Here is a 16822-nt window from a genome sequence, read left to right as displayed (position 1 = left end):
GATGATTTTATTGCAGCTGCTACATAAAAGCAAACACGATCCTCATTCTGTCAGTTTACGGTAGCTGGAAGAATGTATTTTGAGTGGGAATCCCCAGTCTACCTTTATTTGAACCCTGATTCTTCTCAGCTTTATTTTCTTTACTGCCATCACTTTCCTATCTTTGCTGATAGTAATTCACCTAAACATCAAACCTTTGCCCTCCTGCTGTCACTGAAAGCATTTACCAAATTATCCTGGAAATCAAACCAAGGTTGAAATTATAATAATTTTCATAGTAAACTAATGAATGTAACAGGAATATATGTAATGTTTGTAGTCTGTAGTCCAATACCAGAGCCTGAAGAAAGACCATTTACAATAAACATGCAATCCATTGTATGGCTTTAAAAGAACATTTGTAGTTTATTTTCCTTCCCCCCTGCAAACAGTAGTAGTTCAGATAGCATTTTTAAAAGATATTTCTGTGGCAAAAAGAAGATATGGTGAAAATAAAGCATGATAAGAAGAGGAACATGGAAATAAAAGAAAGATCAAATGAATAAGAAACTCATAGGAAAAAAAGACGGAAAGGAGAAACTCCTTTTAAGAGAAAAGGCTTCATTCTTGCCACTACCTTCCACACAACAAAACAACCCTATCCAAGAGAAGCCTTGCTCATGTTATATTTTTACAGAGATAATTAACTAGATCTTGACACTTAGCCATCTAAGATTTTTGTCTGAGGTTCCCCCTGGTGTGCTGCTTCACTGCAGATATAAAACAGCACTATGGAACAAGTATGGTTTTGTTACTCTACCTTCAGCTGGTTTTTGAGGTGGAACTGCAACCTTGGCATCAGGAACATCTAGAAAATCAAAATGTTTAATTGACTTAATAAAAAAAATAGATTAGAATATGCTGCCCCCAAGAACAGTGGTTCATGGTACTTTAATCTTGCTTGTTCTAGGGTACAAGGATTGGAGCTTGCTCCTCAAGAACAACCTAGCTGACCAACAGATAACTAATTGCATCAATGTTTCGGTCTGGCCAGACTATACACTGTTTCATTTAGTTTCTAAATAATTCTTGCATCATATTGGAGTAGACTTTTAAGAACATCCAGAAAAGAAGATCATTATATATCTCAAGGAGATGATTTTGCGTCCTTGGGTTGGGTTTTTTTTTCAGTTGTGCAGAGGACATTGAATCTATTCATTGCTACCTCTTCATTGTTTTATTTCTCAGTCATTCAAAAAAAAAATTAAACTTTTGTGTTTTAAAGAATGTGGCTTCCCATATTGTACAAAATAAGACCCAGGCACATTAATATCACTGAATTTGGAGTTATCAGAGTATTCATTGCCACTATTTATGAGAATAAATAGTTCCTTATATCTATGGGTGAGGAATATTTTTTCAGGTGTTAGGTTTGATGTACTATAGCCAGGAAAAAAGGATTTGAAAATAAGAAGTAAAGCAAAGCAATGCACTAAATTTATGACAGAGTATAGAAATATCTTGTGCCAGTCTTGCTCATGATCTTTACCTGGTGGCTTCAACTCCAGTTTGATTTCTGCAAAAGAATATTAGATTTCTTTTAGGAGTACTTATTTTTCCAGAATCATGTTTCAAATTCACAAATGTGCAGATGGCTATCATCACAAATTTGTTTAGCAAATTTGCTAACCTTTGGTTACCAGATAGAGCTCTGCAGTGCTTCTTGCTTCTCCTCTTGGTTCAAGACGAGCAATTACAGAATATACACCTGTAACAGCCAAGAGATATTTATATGCCTTTATCACTAAAAAAAGACAACAAAACCCAATAAAAGAATGGCATCAGCACAAATATTCCATGCATTTTTACCTTCATCTTCTGCATTAACATTGTGAATAGTCATATAATGACAGCGACCTTCACTTCTGAAGCTGTACTTGGGGCTCTCTCTCAGTTCAGTGGGGCCTTTATACCATGTCACAATTGCATCGTCAAAAGACACCTCACACTCAAAGGTTGCAGACTGGTGTTCACTCACTACAATGTTCTGGATGCTCTTTGTGAATTGAATTGGTTCCGCTGTTTTTAGAAACAAAAAATAAACCAATTGTTATGCACCACCAGGCCATTTAGCTTATCTAATTCCTTTTCTTTGTTTTCATAAGTACATTATATTAAGAGATAATAACAATAGATCTTGAAAGAGTAAGAAAAAGAGATTCCATCTTCTATGAAGTTTTCTATGTAAGAATGAAGAAGACATAAGAGTACAACTATAACAAGATTGCTGTGCAGATAAATTATACAAGAGAAGCCATTAAGGAAATTAAAGGTAAAGAACAAGAAAAAGAGGAAGTCCAAGGAAAATATAAGAATATCAGAGAAAAAGAAAACAAAAGCAAGTATGACTCAGATTGTTTGAGGGCCAGGGGACATTAACAATGATGATTTAGTCAAAAATACTAACTTACACAAGTATGTCTCATATCGTTCAAAGAGAAAGGACAGCAAAATTTCTTGTTTAGTCCATTTCCAAATTTGGGAATATGTCTTTAAGAAATTCCTTGTATTTTCAATTGTACTGTTAATGGAACATCCAGAAACTGTTTATCAATACTGCAATAAAGAGATTCTATATCTGTTTACAAACCTTCAATGGCCAGATCTGCAGTTGTTTCTAGATTATCAAGCTTGCAGGTATACTGTCCCTGGTCTTCTGTTCTAACATCCTTGATGATGAGTTTGTGTACTTTGTCAGAGACTTGTGTTGAGTATCTCCCTCCTATCTTAATGGGTCTCCCATTTCTATACCACTGAGACTTGGCATTTGGGATAGAGAACTGACAAGACAGCGTGCATGTGTTTCCTTCCTTGAAAGTAGTGTCATGAAGATGCCGTTCAACTGCAGGTTCTATTAGCATGTTAAAACATACATTTTAGCAGACATCAGACAGTGAAATACTTAAAGTGTAAATTAATTGAAATGCATACTTCAAAAGTACACTTACCAATCACAGTTAGCCTGGCACTGGCAATGTGTGGTCCGCACACTATTCTGAAATTTCCCTGATCTTCAAGTTGGCAGTTCCTGATTCTCAGTATGTGGCGATCACCTTCAATTCTAATTTCGTATTTGTCATTGGAGTCCAGTTTCTGTGTTCCTTTGTACCATGAAAGTTTAATTTCTGGATAGTTAATTTTAATCTCACATTCAAAGATAGCATCCTCATCTGTTAAAACTGTCTGATTTTCAATGTCTCTGATCAGAGTAATAGGCTGAAAAATAGTAGCTTAAATTAGTTTTAGGTTCCCTGTTTTGGGTTTGAATGTTTCACAAATCAGTCCAAAAATTTGTTACCTCTGTCTGTGAGAGTCGTTGCTGAATAAAAGCTACAAGTTCATCAAACTCCTGATCTTCTCTTTGAGCTTTTTCTGTGAGCTCAATTTCCTGTAAAAAGGCAGAATGTACTCAAAAATTAAAGGATACTAAATGTCAAGCTGTCATGTTTGTTCAACATAGAACTGGTTCCTACATCAAATTTTCTGTAACTGTATTGTAACTAGTGTTATCTTCCCATCTTAAAAATTGCAGCCAAGTTGTGAAGCTAGGACATACTTTGCCAGAAGGCCCATTCCTCCTTCCTGGGTTTGAGCATGCAAGAAATTGAGAACTCAAAGACCTAATGAGGAACCAGAAATTCCTGCACACACAGTAAAATCAGAGCGTGGACACCAAGTCTGTTCAGAGAAACCATGTTAGATGTAACAAAGCCAAAGCTGCAGTCATGCTATATCTTACCAATCTATGGCTTTCTTCTGCTTGGGTTTGCTTTAGTAACTCAAAGGCTTGCAGGAGGCCACGGAAATCTGTAATTCCATACATGCGAGCATATTTCTCATATTCTTTGGGATCTACATTTTTGAGAAGTTCCAGGATATCAATAGGTTGCTCTTCCTCTTCCTTCTTTTTTGTTGGAGTGCTATTCAAATCAATGATGTAAGTTAAATATACAATGCTTCATTCCTAGAAAGTTGTGCACTGAAAAAATGAATTGGCTGAGAGCTGCAATGTGCAGCGGACTCCTTTAGTCAGGTGCTTCTATTTTTAGCACAGTTATTAATATTTAATGAATATTAAAAATCATATCTTGATCTGAGATATATACAATAAAAAACATTTCTTCTGTGTTGATAACAGATTTATAAAAACTTTCCATATACCTTTTTAGTTTTGCCCTGAGATCCCCTTCAACAACTTCTTTCTTTCTTTCTTCAACTTGTAGGTTTACACTCCTCTCAATTTCACCATGTTGGTTAAAAGCTACACATTTGTACATGCCAGAATCAGTTTTTATTGCATCCTTTATTTCTAGTTTAGCTTCATCTCCTCTTTGCTGAATTATAATGCGACCTCCCTGGTTGAGTTGCCTCCATTTTCCCTTCAACCATTTAACATTTGGAATTGGGTCTCCTCCAACTTTTGCAAAAAAGGTTGCCACAGTCTCTGCAGAAAGATGCAAATGAGGAAGCTAAGTCTTTCCAGCTGTTTATGACAGCAAGACGTAATCTCAAACAAAAGGTGTAGGCAAATAGAAGACAATGTACTTTTTTGAAAAGAGTTCTTACTTTCCATGACTTTGATACTCTGAGGCTCTGACACAAAATAAAGTTTTCCTTCCACTTCTGCTTTCTTAGCTGCTGGTGCAGCTGCTGGTTTTTCTAAAAAACAGAGTCAAACAATTTAAACAGATGGTTTAATGTAATATTTTATGTTCACAAGTGATAATGCTTCCAAAGGAATTATAAAAAAGCAATTGATTACAGAGGTGGAACAAAATATTATGTAAGAGAAAAAATGCAAAATACTTTCATATTGTTTTAATTAACTTGTATTTTACTTCTGAGATGAAACTGAACATTGTGGGCCATATTGTGCGGTTCATTAACTTCAGTCAGGTCATTTACATTCTGCATGGATGCAAACTCATAGATGGATATGCAAATAAGAATCCTTGTTTTCTAAAATGGATCAGTATTTAGTAAGGTATTCTCTTTTCTGTCTATTTCTGGAAACTACACCCTCAGAGTTACTTGCATTCTTTTTCAGTGATCTGTTAATTCTTTGTTTCTTTTGCATTGTTCTTAGCCTTGTGGCTAGCCAATTATTATTTTGTACATTATAGAAAAAGATATTATTTCTATATCTTACTGAACTCATGTCTTTTATGCAACGGTAAGGCAAGACCTCCATGTAAAGATTCATGATTAGACAATACTTACTTTCAGTTAAAAGGTCAAAATGCCTTAGTGTTGTAGTAGTCCTGAAGCAATTAGCCTCTAAGGCTACACACTCAATCAAATTATTTTTGTATCTTCCTTTAATATACTGTTTCTATACTTTCCACAGAATATGCATGTCCAAGTAGTTTCATTCATTTAGCTTGCTTTTTTCTTGAATTTGGTGTTTAGATCTAGAAACTAAATTTTTAATCTTTTTGGTGAGAATGTACTATTGATTTGACACTGATCTCCACTGTTTATGTCACTATTGATATTTAAATTATTGTTACATATACTGTCTTCCCAGATTGCACAGTTCTGCAAAGAACTAAAATGTACTAACTGTTTGCAATTAGATTATTAATATTTGTATTCCACAGAAAACAAAAGAAGATGGAATTTTGTTTTAAATTTTCATCATATGCCTTGATTTTCTCCATATTACTGTACCTTTAACTGTTACTTTAGATTTGCAAGTATCAGTGCCAGCTGCATTTGAAGCTTTGCATACGTATTCTCCTGAATCAGATTTGGTAACTGCAGCAAGTTCCAGAAGAGCTACTCCATCAGCAAAGCTGAAGTTGCATCTGTCTGAAACTCTTATTTCTCTCCCTGCCTTCAGCCACTGAATCCGGATTGGCTGAGATCCTTGGACATGGCAGCTGAGCTGTACAGTATCACCTTCCTCTGCTGCTGCTGGCTGAAGAGGCTGGTCAAAAACTGGAGGCTTTTTAGGTTCTGGAACACGAAAATGCTGGAGTAAATACTCAAAGAAGGAAAGTATGATTAAGAACGTAAGAGAAAAGAGATACATGTGATTCTTAAGAAGACAATGTCAAGGAATGAAGGAGGATAAACAGAAGTCTGAGAATGTCAATCATAGTTTTAGAAAATGGAAAAAACATCAAGAGAGTATGTTTTCTATGCAGACGTGCAAGAAATCTCCAGGTTTTCTTCAGAAAAGAAGTCTTTTCTCCACACAGCAAGGACATTCACATGCAAAAAATAATGTAATAGCTAAAGCACCACTATTAGGCTGCAAAACTGTATAAGCACCTTTAAAGAAACAAATATGCAATATATGCAATCTCTTGCAAGAGTATTATGATGAAAGGCCATGCTGCCAAATCACACTGTCAAGGCTGCACAATCTTAGATGTAATTGCACAGAAAAACTGTTACTCCATGAAAAGAGAATGATTAAAAATTCAACAAAAATGTCAGATCTCAATGTTCACTTCATATTAGTCACAGCAAATATTGAAAAAGAAGCCCCAAAGAAGCTCCCCCCGCCCCCCTAAAAACTTTTAAGTCATTAGTATACAAAATTAAAATAATTCCTTCTTTTGGGGGTTTAACTCAGTTTTATCTTGCCCATCTATGGACAAATTACGGCTGTCAGAGTAAGTAAAACCAGCTCATAAGATAGAAGCTGTATATTTGCAGCTAACATACAACAAAGAAAAGCAAGAAAGAAAAATAAGACTTCAACTAACCTCTGATAACAACAGAAGATGTACACAACACACTTCCTGCTTCATTGGACACTTTACAGGTATATAAACCAGCATCTGATTGCTCTACACTCTTTATATGGAAAAGTAAGGTATTGTTTTTGAAAGATATTTCACAATGAGGGCTTGAATAAACTTCCTGATTGTTTTTATACCAAGCAACAGTCAAAGGCTGAGAGCCAGAAACACGGCCCTCAAGTTTAAGTTCATTCCCTTCTGTTTCTTCTACTGCTTCAGATAATTTCTTAGTAAAAGTAGGTGGAGTTTTTCGTTCTGTAAAAAAAAGAATATATTATTCAATTTCTAAGAATCAAACCTGAAATTAAAAATTCTAAAGAAAATGTTTCAAGAAAAATCTGAATATTGGGGAATTGATATTTACTCTTATTTAAATAGGATTTTTTTAAAAATTGAAAGTATGGTAAGATAAAGAGCAGGTATCTTGCTCTTACAGTTACTGTCATAGTAGATCTTCCTATTTGAAAAATAATCCTCCTAAATCAATTTAAGTCAAATGCCATTAAAAAAAAAAGAGGATTTTTTTCTTAGTTCTCAAGAAAGAAATGGGCCAAAGCCTATAAAGAAACTAGACTGAAGAAAATATTCTTTCATTTCTCTTGTTATTATTGACCCTTCCTAATTCCCTTAAGAGACCTATGGGTATCTCAGAAGTTTTTCTCAAACTTATCTTGCAGAAAAAAGGCTAATTCCTTTATAATTAAAGGAAGAAAAATGTGCACACAATGTATTATGCACTCAGTACCTTTAACAGTCAGTTGAGCTGTGCAAGAGTCTTTTCCAACTTCATTGCTAGCATAGCACGTATACTTTCCAGAGTCTCCTCTGTCAACTTTCAAGATGGTCAAGTGGGCTGTGTTGTCTACATAACTGATCTGGTAGTTTCTTCCTGTTCTAATCTCTTGGTTATCTTTTGCCCAAGTGACTTTAATAGGCTGTGTTCCAGAAATGTGACACTCAAAGTCAGCAGTTTCTCCAATAATACCATCCAGAGGTGTAATTGGGATGTCAAAGAATGGAGGAGTCTTCCCTTCTGAAGAGTGAAAGAAATAAAAAAGCATCACTTTAAAAATCTCAATTTGCTTTAAGCCTCTGTGAAATAAATATTTGTACAATATTAAATCCATATATAAAGCAAAAGTGAGTTTTAAGATATTTCTATTAAATATTTCACAGACCACCAACCTGTAAGGACAAGCCTTCCGCTAGAAGAAGCAGTCCCGATGGCATTGGTAGCTGTGCAGGTGTATTGCCCAATAAGGCTCCTATCTGTCTTCAAAATCTGGAGAGCTGCTACATTATCTATGAAGGATGTGTGAACATTGTAGTCCTCTTTTACACGTACACCGTCTTTAAACCAAGATACTTCAATAGGTTCTGAACCAGCAATGCCGCAATCAAATGTAACTGGTAAGCCAACAGTTTCATGAACATCTCTCAATTTTCGTGTAAAAGAAGGAGGAAGTTTACGCTCTGTAAGGAAACAGGTATTGTACAGTGAGGGCTTCCAGAAGATACGCACTTGTTGCTGTACTCACCAGTAACCACTGCCTAATATACTGTGGAGTATGCTGGATTTTTGATCATAACTTCCAATTAAAAATGTTATTCAGCATATCATTTATTTGGAATCTGATGTGAAAAGAGTGCTGTGCATATGGTTGCAGGAAAATACATGACCATTCTGTCCTCAGTTACACCCAGTGAGCCTATTTAACCCTCAGGACTGATAACAGTGGAAATGATCAAAGCCATATCCTCAGTGGGGAAGGAAGATGCAGAAGCTTGTATCCCTACAGAAAAGCTGTGCTCAGTAAGAGATGTCTTTTGATTAGCTTTACTGGTAGGCCTTTGCTGATGGAAGACAGTGCCATGGGATATCTTACACATCAGAAAATAGTAGTGTGTTTAAGAAGGAAAAGGTGATCTTTGTTTTTTTGAAATAGCAAAGCATAGTTAAGAAAAATAGGTCATTTTCCTACTTTTTAAAATGAAATATTCACCTTGAACTGTCAGCAAAGATGATGAAGCAGCCTCCCCAACAGTGTTTTCTACTTTGCAGATGTACTCTCCACTGTCAGTACTGTCTACTTGGCTGAAAACCAGAGTGGCAACTTGGTTTTTGAAGTGCATTTTCACAGTAGCAGTTCCTCTCAGCTTTGTATCTCCTTTGTACCATGATACAATCATTTCTGGTGTTCCAGCAACCTGACACTGTAAGGATGCAGAATCCCCAACAGTCACCTGCACTGGCTCCAGGGGTCTAATGAAGTAAGGTGGTTCTGAAGAACAAACACACACCGTTAGCATAGAAAGGTATTGCACAATGACCATTAGTAGTTCAAATAACACTTGATTAAGTGATGGTAGCTTGACGCACCTAGTATTGTGACTGCACCATGACAATTATCTTGTCCAGACTCATTTTCAATATGACAAGAATATTGCCCCTGATCTTGTAGTTTGCTACTAGGGATTTCCAGTATGGCAGATGTTTCTGTAGTGGTGATGTTACACTTTTCAGAGTGTGTTATTTTTACTCCGTTTTTCTTCCATGTCACTGAAATTGGTGGAGTACCCATATATGTGCATTCCAGGATTAAATTTTTCCCTTTCTCTACACTTAAATCATTCACCTTCTTCACAAATTTGGCTGGTTCTATAAGGAACAACGGGAAGAAAAGAAATTTAAAGCCAAGAGATTATTTTTAGAAGCATAAGGAGCATAAGAAACAGTAGCCTGGACAAACCTTTGACAAAAAGACGTGCTGTGCAAGAAATCTTCCCTGCCTCATTAGAGACCTGGCAGGTGTAGTCTCCACTCTGAAGTGGATGTACATCAAACAGCTCCAGTTCTGCAATTGAATCTTGCAAGGTGATACTGCATCTGTTTCCCGGTACTAGCTCAACGCTACCTCTAAACCATTTAACTTCCAATGGAGAGGAGCCTTTTATGATACTGGTAAAGGTCACATTTGCCCCAGATAAAACATTCAGTGTTTCAGGTTTCTTCACAAAAGATGGTGGTTCTAAGTATGCAAATAAAACAGAGAAGAAGTACATTTGAATTTCTGATGAAGAGTATAGTAATTAGAAATATGTAACAAAGCCAAGAATGAAGTATTTTTGAAAATAAATTTGTGCCCTCTGACTCTGACTTCTTATTGATACTGACCTCTAACACTCAAAAATGCGCTGCATTCATCAGACCCTGCTACGTTAGTAGCTGTGCACAAGTAAGTTCCAACATCAGATTCCTGAAGTGCATTCACTTTCAGAGAACAGGTATTGTCTGTAAGGGTAGCCTGATACTTGTCTCCACTGGTAATCTCTTGTCCATCATGAAACCAGGAAACAAGAATAGGTGGTGAACCATAAACTTTGCACTCTAGTACAGCAGAAGAACCCAGCTGACCATATGTTTCTTTCAGTTTTCTTGTGAAAGAAGGAGGTATAATACGATCTGCATTTGTTTAAAAAAAAAAATTAATATTACCATACAGAAGCTTAAAATGCAGAAACTTCCCCATGCATAGTAAAATCAGTTAACTTTATTTTGATATAACTGCTTTAGCAATCTGCTCCTATGCCCCCTGAAAAAATAGATAGGTTGATGGTTAGACACATGCTGGAGCTTTCATTCAAACTTTTGATGGACACCTTTTATTTTTGCAGCTCTTTTTCGTAAGCAACAATGTTATGCCAGCTGTCCAAGCAGACAAGTAGATTAAAGCTGAAGAAATCAAGCCCTTGCGATAGCTCCCACCCCTCAGAGGTTAGGTAGGTATTTATTCTTGATGCCTGACAAAGCGGCATGCCAAGCGCTCCTAAGATTATACAACCAATGAGTTTCTCAGGCTGCCAGTCATAAGAAAGTTTGCTGTCTGAAGGCTTTGTAAAGGAACTATAGGATCAGATGTGACTCAAAAAGAATAGTCAACTAACCTGAAACATGCACTGAAGCTGTGCAGCTGCTTTTACCAACACTGTTTTTCACCTCAAAAGTATATTCTCCACTGTCTTCTAGTCCTGCATTGAGGATCTTAAGCCCAGATACTTTGTTGAAGAAACTGATTTTGTATTTATGATCTGTGGACAGCTCATTCCCATCCTTAAACCACCTAGCAGTAAGCTCTGGTGTGCCATCTACCGTGCATTCCAGAGTACAAGAGTCTCCAGCTGTAACTTTCACTGGGCCTGGCTTCTCTACAATGACTGCAGGTTCTGTAATGAGATGCAAGTCACACAATTTTTAAAAACAAGAATGCAATAGTTATTACTATCACAAAATTTGAAAGTTTAAAGTGAAATTTTAAAACACAATGTGTTTTTTATCCCATGCTACCAACCTAGCACTGTCAGCGTGGCAAAGCATTCCTGAACTCCAGCATCATTTTTTATCTGACAAATGTATTTCCCAGCATTGGCTGGTTCTGCATTTCCAATCCTCATAGTTGCAATATTTTCTGAATAGGAGATCCAGAGATTATCACTTTCTCTAATGATTTCTCCTTTGTCTTTTAACCACAGAACAGAAATGGGCTGTGATCCTTCTACTGCAGCCTGCAGTTCAATTGACTCCCCAACTACAACAGTGAGATCACTCAGCTTCTTCACAAAGGTTGGCGGTGCTATTTAAGAGAAGATATTTAACAGTAAAAAAACATGCCAGGAGCGGAAAAGTAGGAAGAGTATGACAGGAACAATGAAATGCCAAGAAGGTGCCAATCTTCATACAAACCTCTTAGTGTTACAGAGCCAATACAGGAGTCACTTCCCACATCATTTACAGCTTTACAGTGATATTCACCAACATCTGCAGTATCCACACTGAGAATGTGAATACTAGTAAGGTAGTTCTCAGACATGATCTTGTACTTCTTGCTGCTCCGAATTTCTCGTTTGTCTTTATACCATGAAATCTGGAATGGAGGAGTGCCCTGAAGCTCACATTCCAGGTGAATATCAGACCCTTTCAAGGTTTGGACTGGATGAGGTTTCTTGGTAAAAATAGGGGGTGCTGAAGAAAAAAAAAAAAAGAAAAGAAAAGAAAAAAGAGGCTTAAAGTTTGTGTTATTTGAGCAAAGGAGATTAAAGAGGACAGACTATGCAAGTAGCTGTTCTGATGCTGAAGAGCAAAGACAAACCATAAATAAGAAAGATCTCCCACAGCATAACAGGGAAAAGATTTACCATATATTCAGACAGCTCTTGGCCTCTAACTGAAGAAAGTGGGAATTAACAACTCTTCCACAGAGGAGGACTCATACAGATAGAAAGGTAAGGGAAGAACTGGGATTCTGACCTTTTACTTTCAGTGAGGTACTGGTGCTTGCACTACCCGCTGGATTCTGAGCTTCACAAGAATAATCACCGCTGTCTTCAACACTGAGGTTGTGCATTTCAATGACTGCCACTGAATCCACAAAGGACATTCTATATTTTTCGCTGGGATGAATCTCTGTTTCACCTTTGTACCAGGTGACTTTGATTTCTGGAGATCCACCTATTTTGCATTCATACTTAGTAGAATCATGCTGTTTCACAAGTCTTGAGGAGTCTAGTTTCTTAATAAATCTTGGTGGTTCTGCAAAGCCAAAAAGAGGGGAGATGATGCTTTAAACTGCACTGGTTCTTTGAATAAGCAAGGAAATATGTAACAGAAAATGTAAATTTATGCAAACATTCTAATTTTACAATGCTATAATTTTTTTATTTAGATCATTTCAAGTTGGACCAAAATCTAGATTAGGAAGGAAACAAGTTCTCTCTCTGAATTTCAGTTACTTTTTCCTTTACTTTATTGTCCCACTCTCCTTCTATGTATTCAGTACAGATAGCTGATGTGTTTTTCTTTAAGTAATATTCTCTTGCAATACATAAGTAATCAAAATGCCTGATGGAAATGCAAGAATCCAAACTTTTCATCCAAGAAATATTATTAACAGCATTTATGCTCGGCATTATAACAACTACTTTATATCTTAATATGTCATTAACGATCGATCTAGTCAATAAATGTATCTACATTATAACCCTTCACACATTTATTGTAAAGCCAAACATAAAGGTGCATATAAGGAATAAAGGTTAAGTAGTTTAGGTAGTAAAACAAAGAATTTCAAAATAATCATACTGGGAAGAATTATGAGATAGCTGGTATTACACAAATCGGTGTTAACAGTCCTGTGACTGAAAAGTAAACCAGACAGTTGCATTTTGTTCTGTAAGGAGAGAAAGGAGTGAAGGTTTAACACATTTCATCAAAAGTACCCTAAGGATGATTCAGAATCAGAAGGCTGAATGCTCATAGATCAAAGATTTAACCAGTAAAACGAAGAGGTGGTAATGTGGGCACAACAAACAAAGCTCTCTGCAAAACAGGATGAAGCACCTCTTTGTGCATCTGTCTGTAAAGTGTAGGAAGGATATCTATTTTATTGTGGGTTACTTCAATCTGTGGGACATTTACAGAACATCCTATGTTGTTAGTAACAAAACTTCCTTAGAGTTTCTAAAAATAGAAATGATGGCTTTTTAACACAAGGTCTCTTGGAACCTTAGTAATTTACTATCAGATTTCACTTTGACAGAGAGATGATTATCTATCTGCATACTAACAGCTGCTGAATAGTCACACTCAAATTCCATTCCTTTCTAAAAATGAGGATATATGAGTTAATAAGGTATATACTTAGAATGTAAAGTAGTTTCTAGAACCTAAAGTGATTGTTAAAGCTACAGATTAGGAACATTAGGTGTTAAAGTGGGAAAGTTAATAAAAACGTGGGACATTTTCAAGTGTAGTTGAACAAAAGATCTTAATTCTACAAACAAAAAACTGTGCGTTGTAGAAGTGAGACAGCATCTGCTCAAATTAAATGTGTGCAAATAAATGCACACAAAGAGCTTGCCCTTCCAAGTTCTATAGAAACTGGCTGAAAAACAGTGAAAATCATTAATTTCACAGCCCTGGGGAAACTGTGTAAATTCTAAAGAATTGAAGTGAGTGCCAGTAAGTATGTTCAGGATAAGTTACATGAAGTAAGTTCAGGATAAAAAAAGAAAATAACAATCCTGGAGGGGAAAAAATATATCAGTATTTTATGAATAAAGAGTTGAAGAGTAAGAAAATAAATAAGGACAATTGGAATCATTTTATGAATGGTAACTCCGGTAAAATGAACCCATTAGTGATGCTATCATTAATAATAAATAGAATTGTGATTCCAGTGGAAACATGCTTTAAATCTTTTAAAGAGGTTAGATTTCTTGCTACAATCTTTCAATGCTTTTTGTAAGTCAAGCTACATAATAACAGCATCTCTACCTGCCACTGAAGCTACAGGTAATTCAATCTGCCACACACCACACCAAGAAAAACCCCTATGGGTAGAATATACTCGTGTGTATATACACACACACACACACACACAAATCTACCTGATCTATCTATATTTATGAAATAAATTTGTCAAGCAATTATTACAAAATATTCCTAGTGGTAGTTCAGTTTCTTGTGCTATTTGTTTTAGTATAAGTAATAGTATTTACTCCTGAAATGTCTTTGTTCCTCCCTCACACATCCCCCCGATTCATATAGTTTTAAAAAAGAAAGCACTAAACCAACAGGGACATTTGAACTCATGCACGATTTAAGTGGTATATTTTCATTTGTTCTTTTATAAAATCAGTAAGAATGAGATACATTGAGCAGCTATAAATAAATCCCACGTTCACACCTACGCTGAGGAAATTACACTAATATACAAATGTCACTTGCACCAAGACAGTTTGATCCAATCATAAATTTAGATCACTGAAATGTATAAAATCCACACACTGTGTGGAGAAGTGAAGTGTTGGCGGAATGGGTATTTGTCACCAAATCTGCCCTCAGATCCTCCAGTTTTGCTGTCTAGAACAGAAGTTTTCAATGTTTTTATCGTGTGAAAGAGTAAAGTTATTTGAAGGAGCTGCCCACCCAGTAAAAAAACATTTAAATCTTGTAAGTGAACTGAGTTTCTCTGTTACCTTTCCCTCCCCTGGACAACTTAGTGAATGTCACTGCTGGAGAAAGACTCTAAGGAAGACAGATTTTGCTGGCCAACAAGACCATTCATAAAGGCGCAACAGGGTAGCACAGTAAGTCAGAGTTAATGTTTCAGTGGAAGAATACCTTCGGTAAGTCAAATCATGCCCTATGCCACAACAAAAAAAAAACAAACAAAAAAAACCCCAAAAACAAAACAAAACAAAACCCCCAAAAGATTACTAAGTATTTAAGTATTACAATAATATTTAAATTAAGTAAGACATCTCAGTGTAGCCTCTTGTAAAGGTTGTTAGTCTCAGATGTCTGCATTCAGGGCTTTGTTTTCCAGGTGTCTGCCTTACAGAGAAAAACCTTATGAACAGTAAAGCTCACAGCAATACCTTGTACAGCTAGCTGAGCTGCGCACGCGTCCTTTCCAACACTGTTGCTGGCAGTACATGTGTAGAGTCCAGCATCCCCTTTACCAACTTTTAGAACTGTCAAGCTGGCCATGTTTTCCACCAGAGTCATCTTGTAGTTGCCACCTGGGCGGATCTCTCTGTTGTCTCTGGTCCATGTAATCCTCATGGGAGCAGAGCCAGTCACATGACACTTAAAGTTTGCACTTTCCCCTAGTGCCACATCAATAGATACTGGCTTGATGTCAAAGATGGGAGGCTGTAGATGTTCTGCAAAGAGGAAAGCACGGCAAAGCTTACCAAAAAGCCCTCCTGACCACATAAGTCACTGTGCCATGCTCATGCTCCCTGGCCATCATACAATGGGTAGAGTGGGGAAAAGGGTGAGGAAATAAAAAAACCAAAGACATACAAAAGATCTTTGCTTGAGTGTGAGCTACAAACCTGTGAGCAGAAGTTTGGCACTGGAAGATGCAGTCCCCAGAGCATTTTGGGCTGAGCAAGTATATTGGCCACAGTAAGCCATACTAGTTTGCAAGATCTGGAGAGTAGCAACATTATTTAAGAAGGTTGATTGCACATTATCGCTGTCACTTAAGAGAACCCCATCCTTGTACCAAGACACCTGGATAGGCTTTGAGCCATTTATGCGGCAATCAAATGTCACTGGCGCACCAACCACCTCCTGAATATCTTTCAGTTTTCTAGCAAATGTAGGGGGAAGTTCACGTTCTGCAAAACAATAATAATCACCACTATAAGAAGGAAGCCACCCTGTCAATCCAGAATTAATTAATTCTGAAATTAGTAAGAACCCCTTGGTGTAGACAATAAAGAGTTCCTACAAAATACCCCAGGAAGGAGTGGCCCTTGGCCCATCACCTTTAACAACAAGCGAAGCTGTGGAGGTGGCGAAGCCAACGCTATTTTCTGCTTTGCAGATATATTCTCCAATATCACTGTCCTCCACGGTGGAGAATGCCAGTGTTGCCACATTATTCTTGAAGTGCATTTTGTAAGCTTGTGTTGATCTGAGCTTGGTGTCATCTTTGTACCAGGACACTTTGATTTCTGGCGTACCACCAATCTGGCATTTTAAGATCAAGGGCTCACCAACCTTCACCTCCATACGGTCCAGATGCGTAACAAAGTAGGGTGGTTCTAGGGAAGGAAAGAACATGGTGAACAGAGGCAGAACATCACTGCATCACTTAGGAGGATCGGGGTGATGCATACCTAAGATGGATACAAGGCTGTGGCAAACATCCCCACCCGCCTCATTTGCAACCTCACAGGTGTATTCGCCTTCATCAATCTTGGTGCTGTTGAAGATTTCAAGAATGCCAGATTTGTCAGTAGTTGTAACACTGCAGCGTGGAGACTGAGCAATGAGCATGCCATTTTTTTTCCACGTGACAGAAATGGGAGGGGTGCCTATGTAGCTACTTTCCAGCACAATGGACTTCCCCTGTTCCACGCTGAAATCACTTAATTTCTTCACAAAGACTGCAGGCTCTGTGGGGAGGTATAGATCAATAATGAGAAGGGCAGATGTGGCAGGGCTCCAGGCAGAGCAT

General features: G+C 37.1%; 1 protein-coding gene across 38 annotated transcripts in view; it reads right to left on the bottom strand.

Annotated features, from left to right (window-relative positions):
- The window catches only part of LOC308068900 (titin-like), a 240935-nt gene that overhangs the window by 150331 nt on the left and 73782 nt on the right, over window positions 1–16822 (bottom strand). For 33 of the 38 annotated variants that reach the window (XM_080400329.1, XM_080400320.1, XM_080400321.1 and 30 more), the window contains 26 exons: window positions 16482–16760; window positions 16128–16406; window positions 15690–15977; window positions 15228–15515; window positions 12097–12378; window positions 11533–11811; window positions 11141–11422; window positions 10737–11015; window positions 9967–10254; window positions 9542–9820; window positions 9172–9450; window positions 8795–9073; window positions 7977–8264; window positions 7537–7824; window positions 6756–7046; window positions 5710–5997; window positions 4606–4698; window positions 4201–4483; window positions 3779–3959; window positions 3338–3427; window positions 2988–3255; window positions 2630–2890; window positions 1849–2058; window positions 1670–1747; window positions 1529–1555; window positions 800–847 (listed from right to left, as the gene is read on the bottom strand). In XM_080400329.1, the coding sequence (XP_080256455.1) occupies window positions 800–847; window positions 1529–1555; window positions 1670–1747; window positions 1849–2058; window positions 2630–2890; window positions 2988–3255; window positions 3338–3427; window positions 3779–3959; window positions 4201–4483; window positions 4606–4698; window positions 5710–5997; window positions 6756–7046; window positions 7537–7824; window positions 7977–8264; window positions 8795–9073; window positions 9172–9450; window positions 9542–9820; window positions 9967–10254; window positions 10737–11015; window positions 11141–11422; window positions 11533–11811; window positions 12097–12378; window positions 15228–15515; window positions 15690–15977; window positions 16128–16406; window positions 16482–16760 (6075 nt within the window). The remainder of the gene's footprint in view (window positions 1–799; window positions 848–1528; window positions 1556–1669; window positions 1748–1848; window positions 2059–2629; window positions 2891–2987; window positions 3256–3337; window positions 3428–3778; window positions 3960–4200; window positions 4484–4605; window positions 4699–5709; window positions 5998–6755; window positions 7047–7536; window positions 7825–7976; window positions 8265–8794; window positions 9074–9171; window positions 9451–9541; window positions 9821–9966; window positions 10255–10736; window positions 11016–11140; window positions 11423–11532; window positions 11812–12096; window positions 12379–15227; window positions 15516–15689; window positions 15978–16127; window positions 16407–16481; window positions 16761–16822) is intronic. The other 5 variants (XM_080400340.1, XM_080400350.1, XM_080400345.1 and 2 more) reach the window with 3 other exon arrangements.

Source organism: Falco punctatus (assembly GCF_963210335.1).
Source record: "Falco punctatus genome assembly, chromosome: 8".
NCBI lineage: Eukaryota > Metazoa > Chordata > Aves > Falconiformes > Falconidae > Falco > Falco punctatus.
Note: the sequence above shows the minus strand (reverse complement) of the source record. Positions and strands in the feature narration are given on the sequence as shown.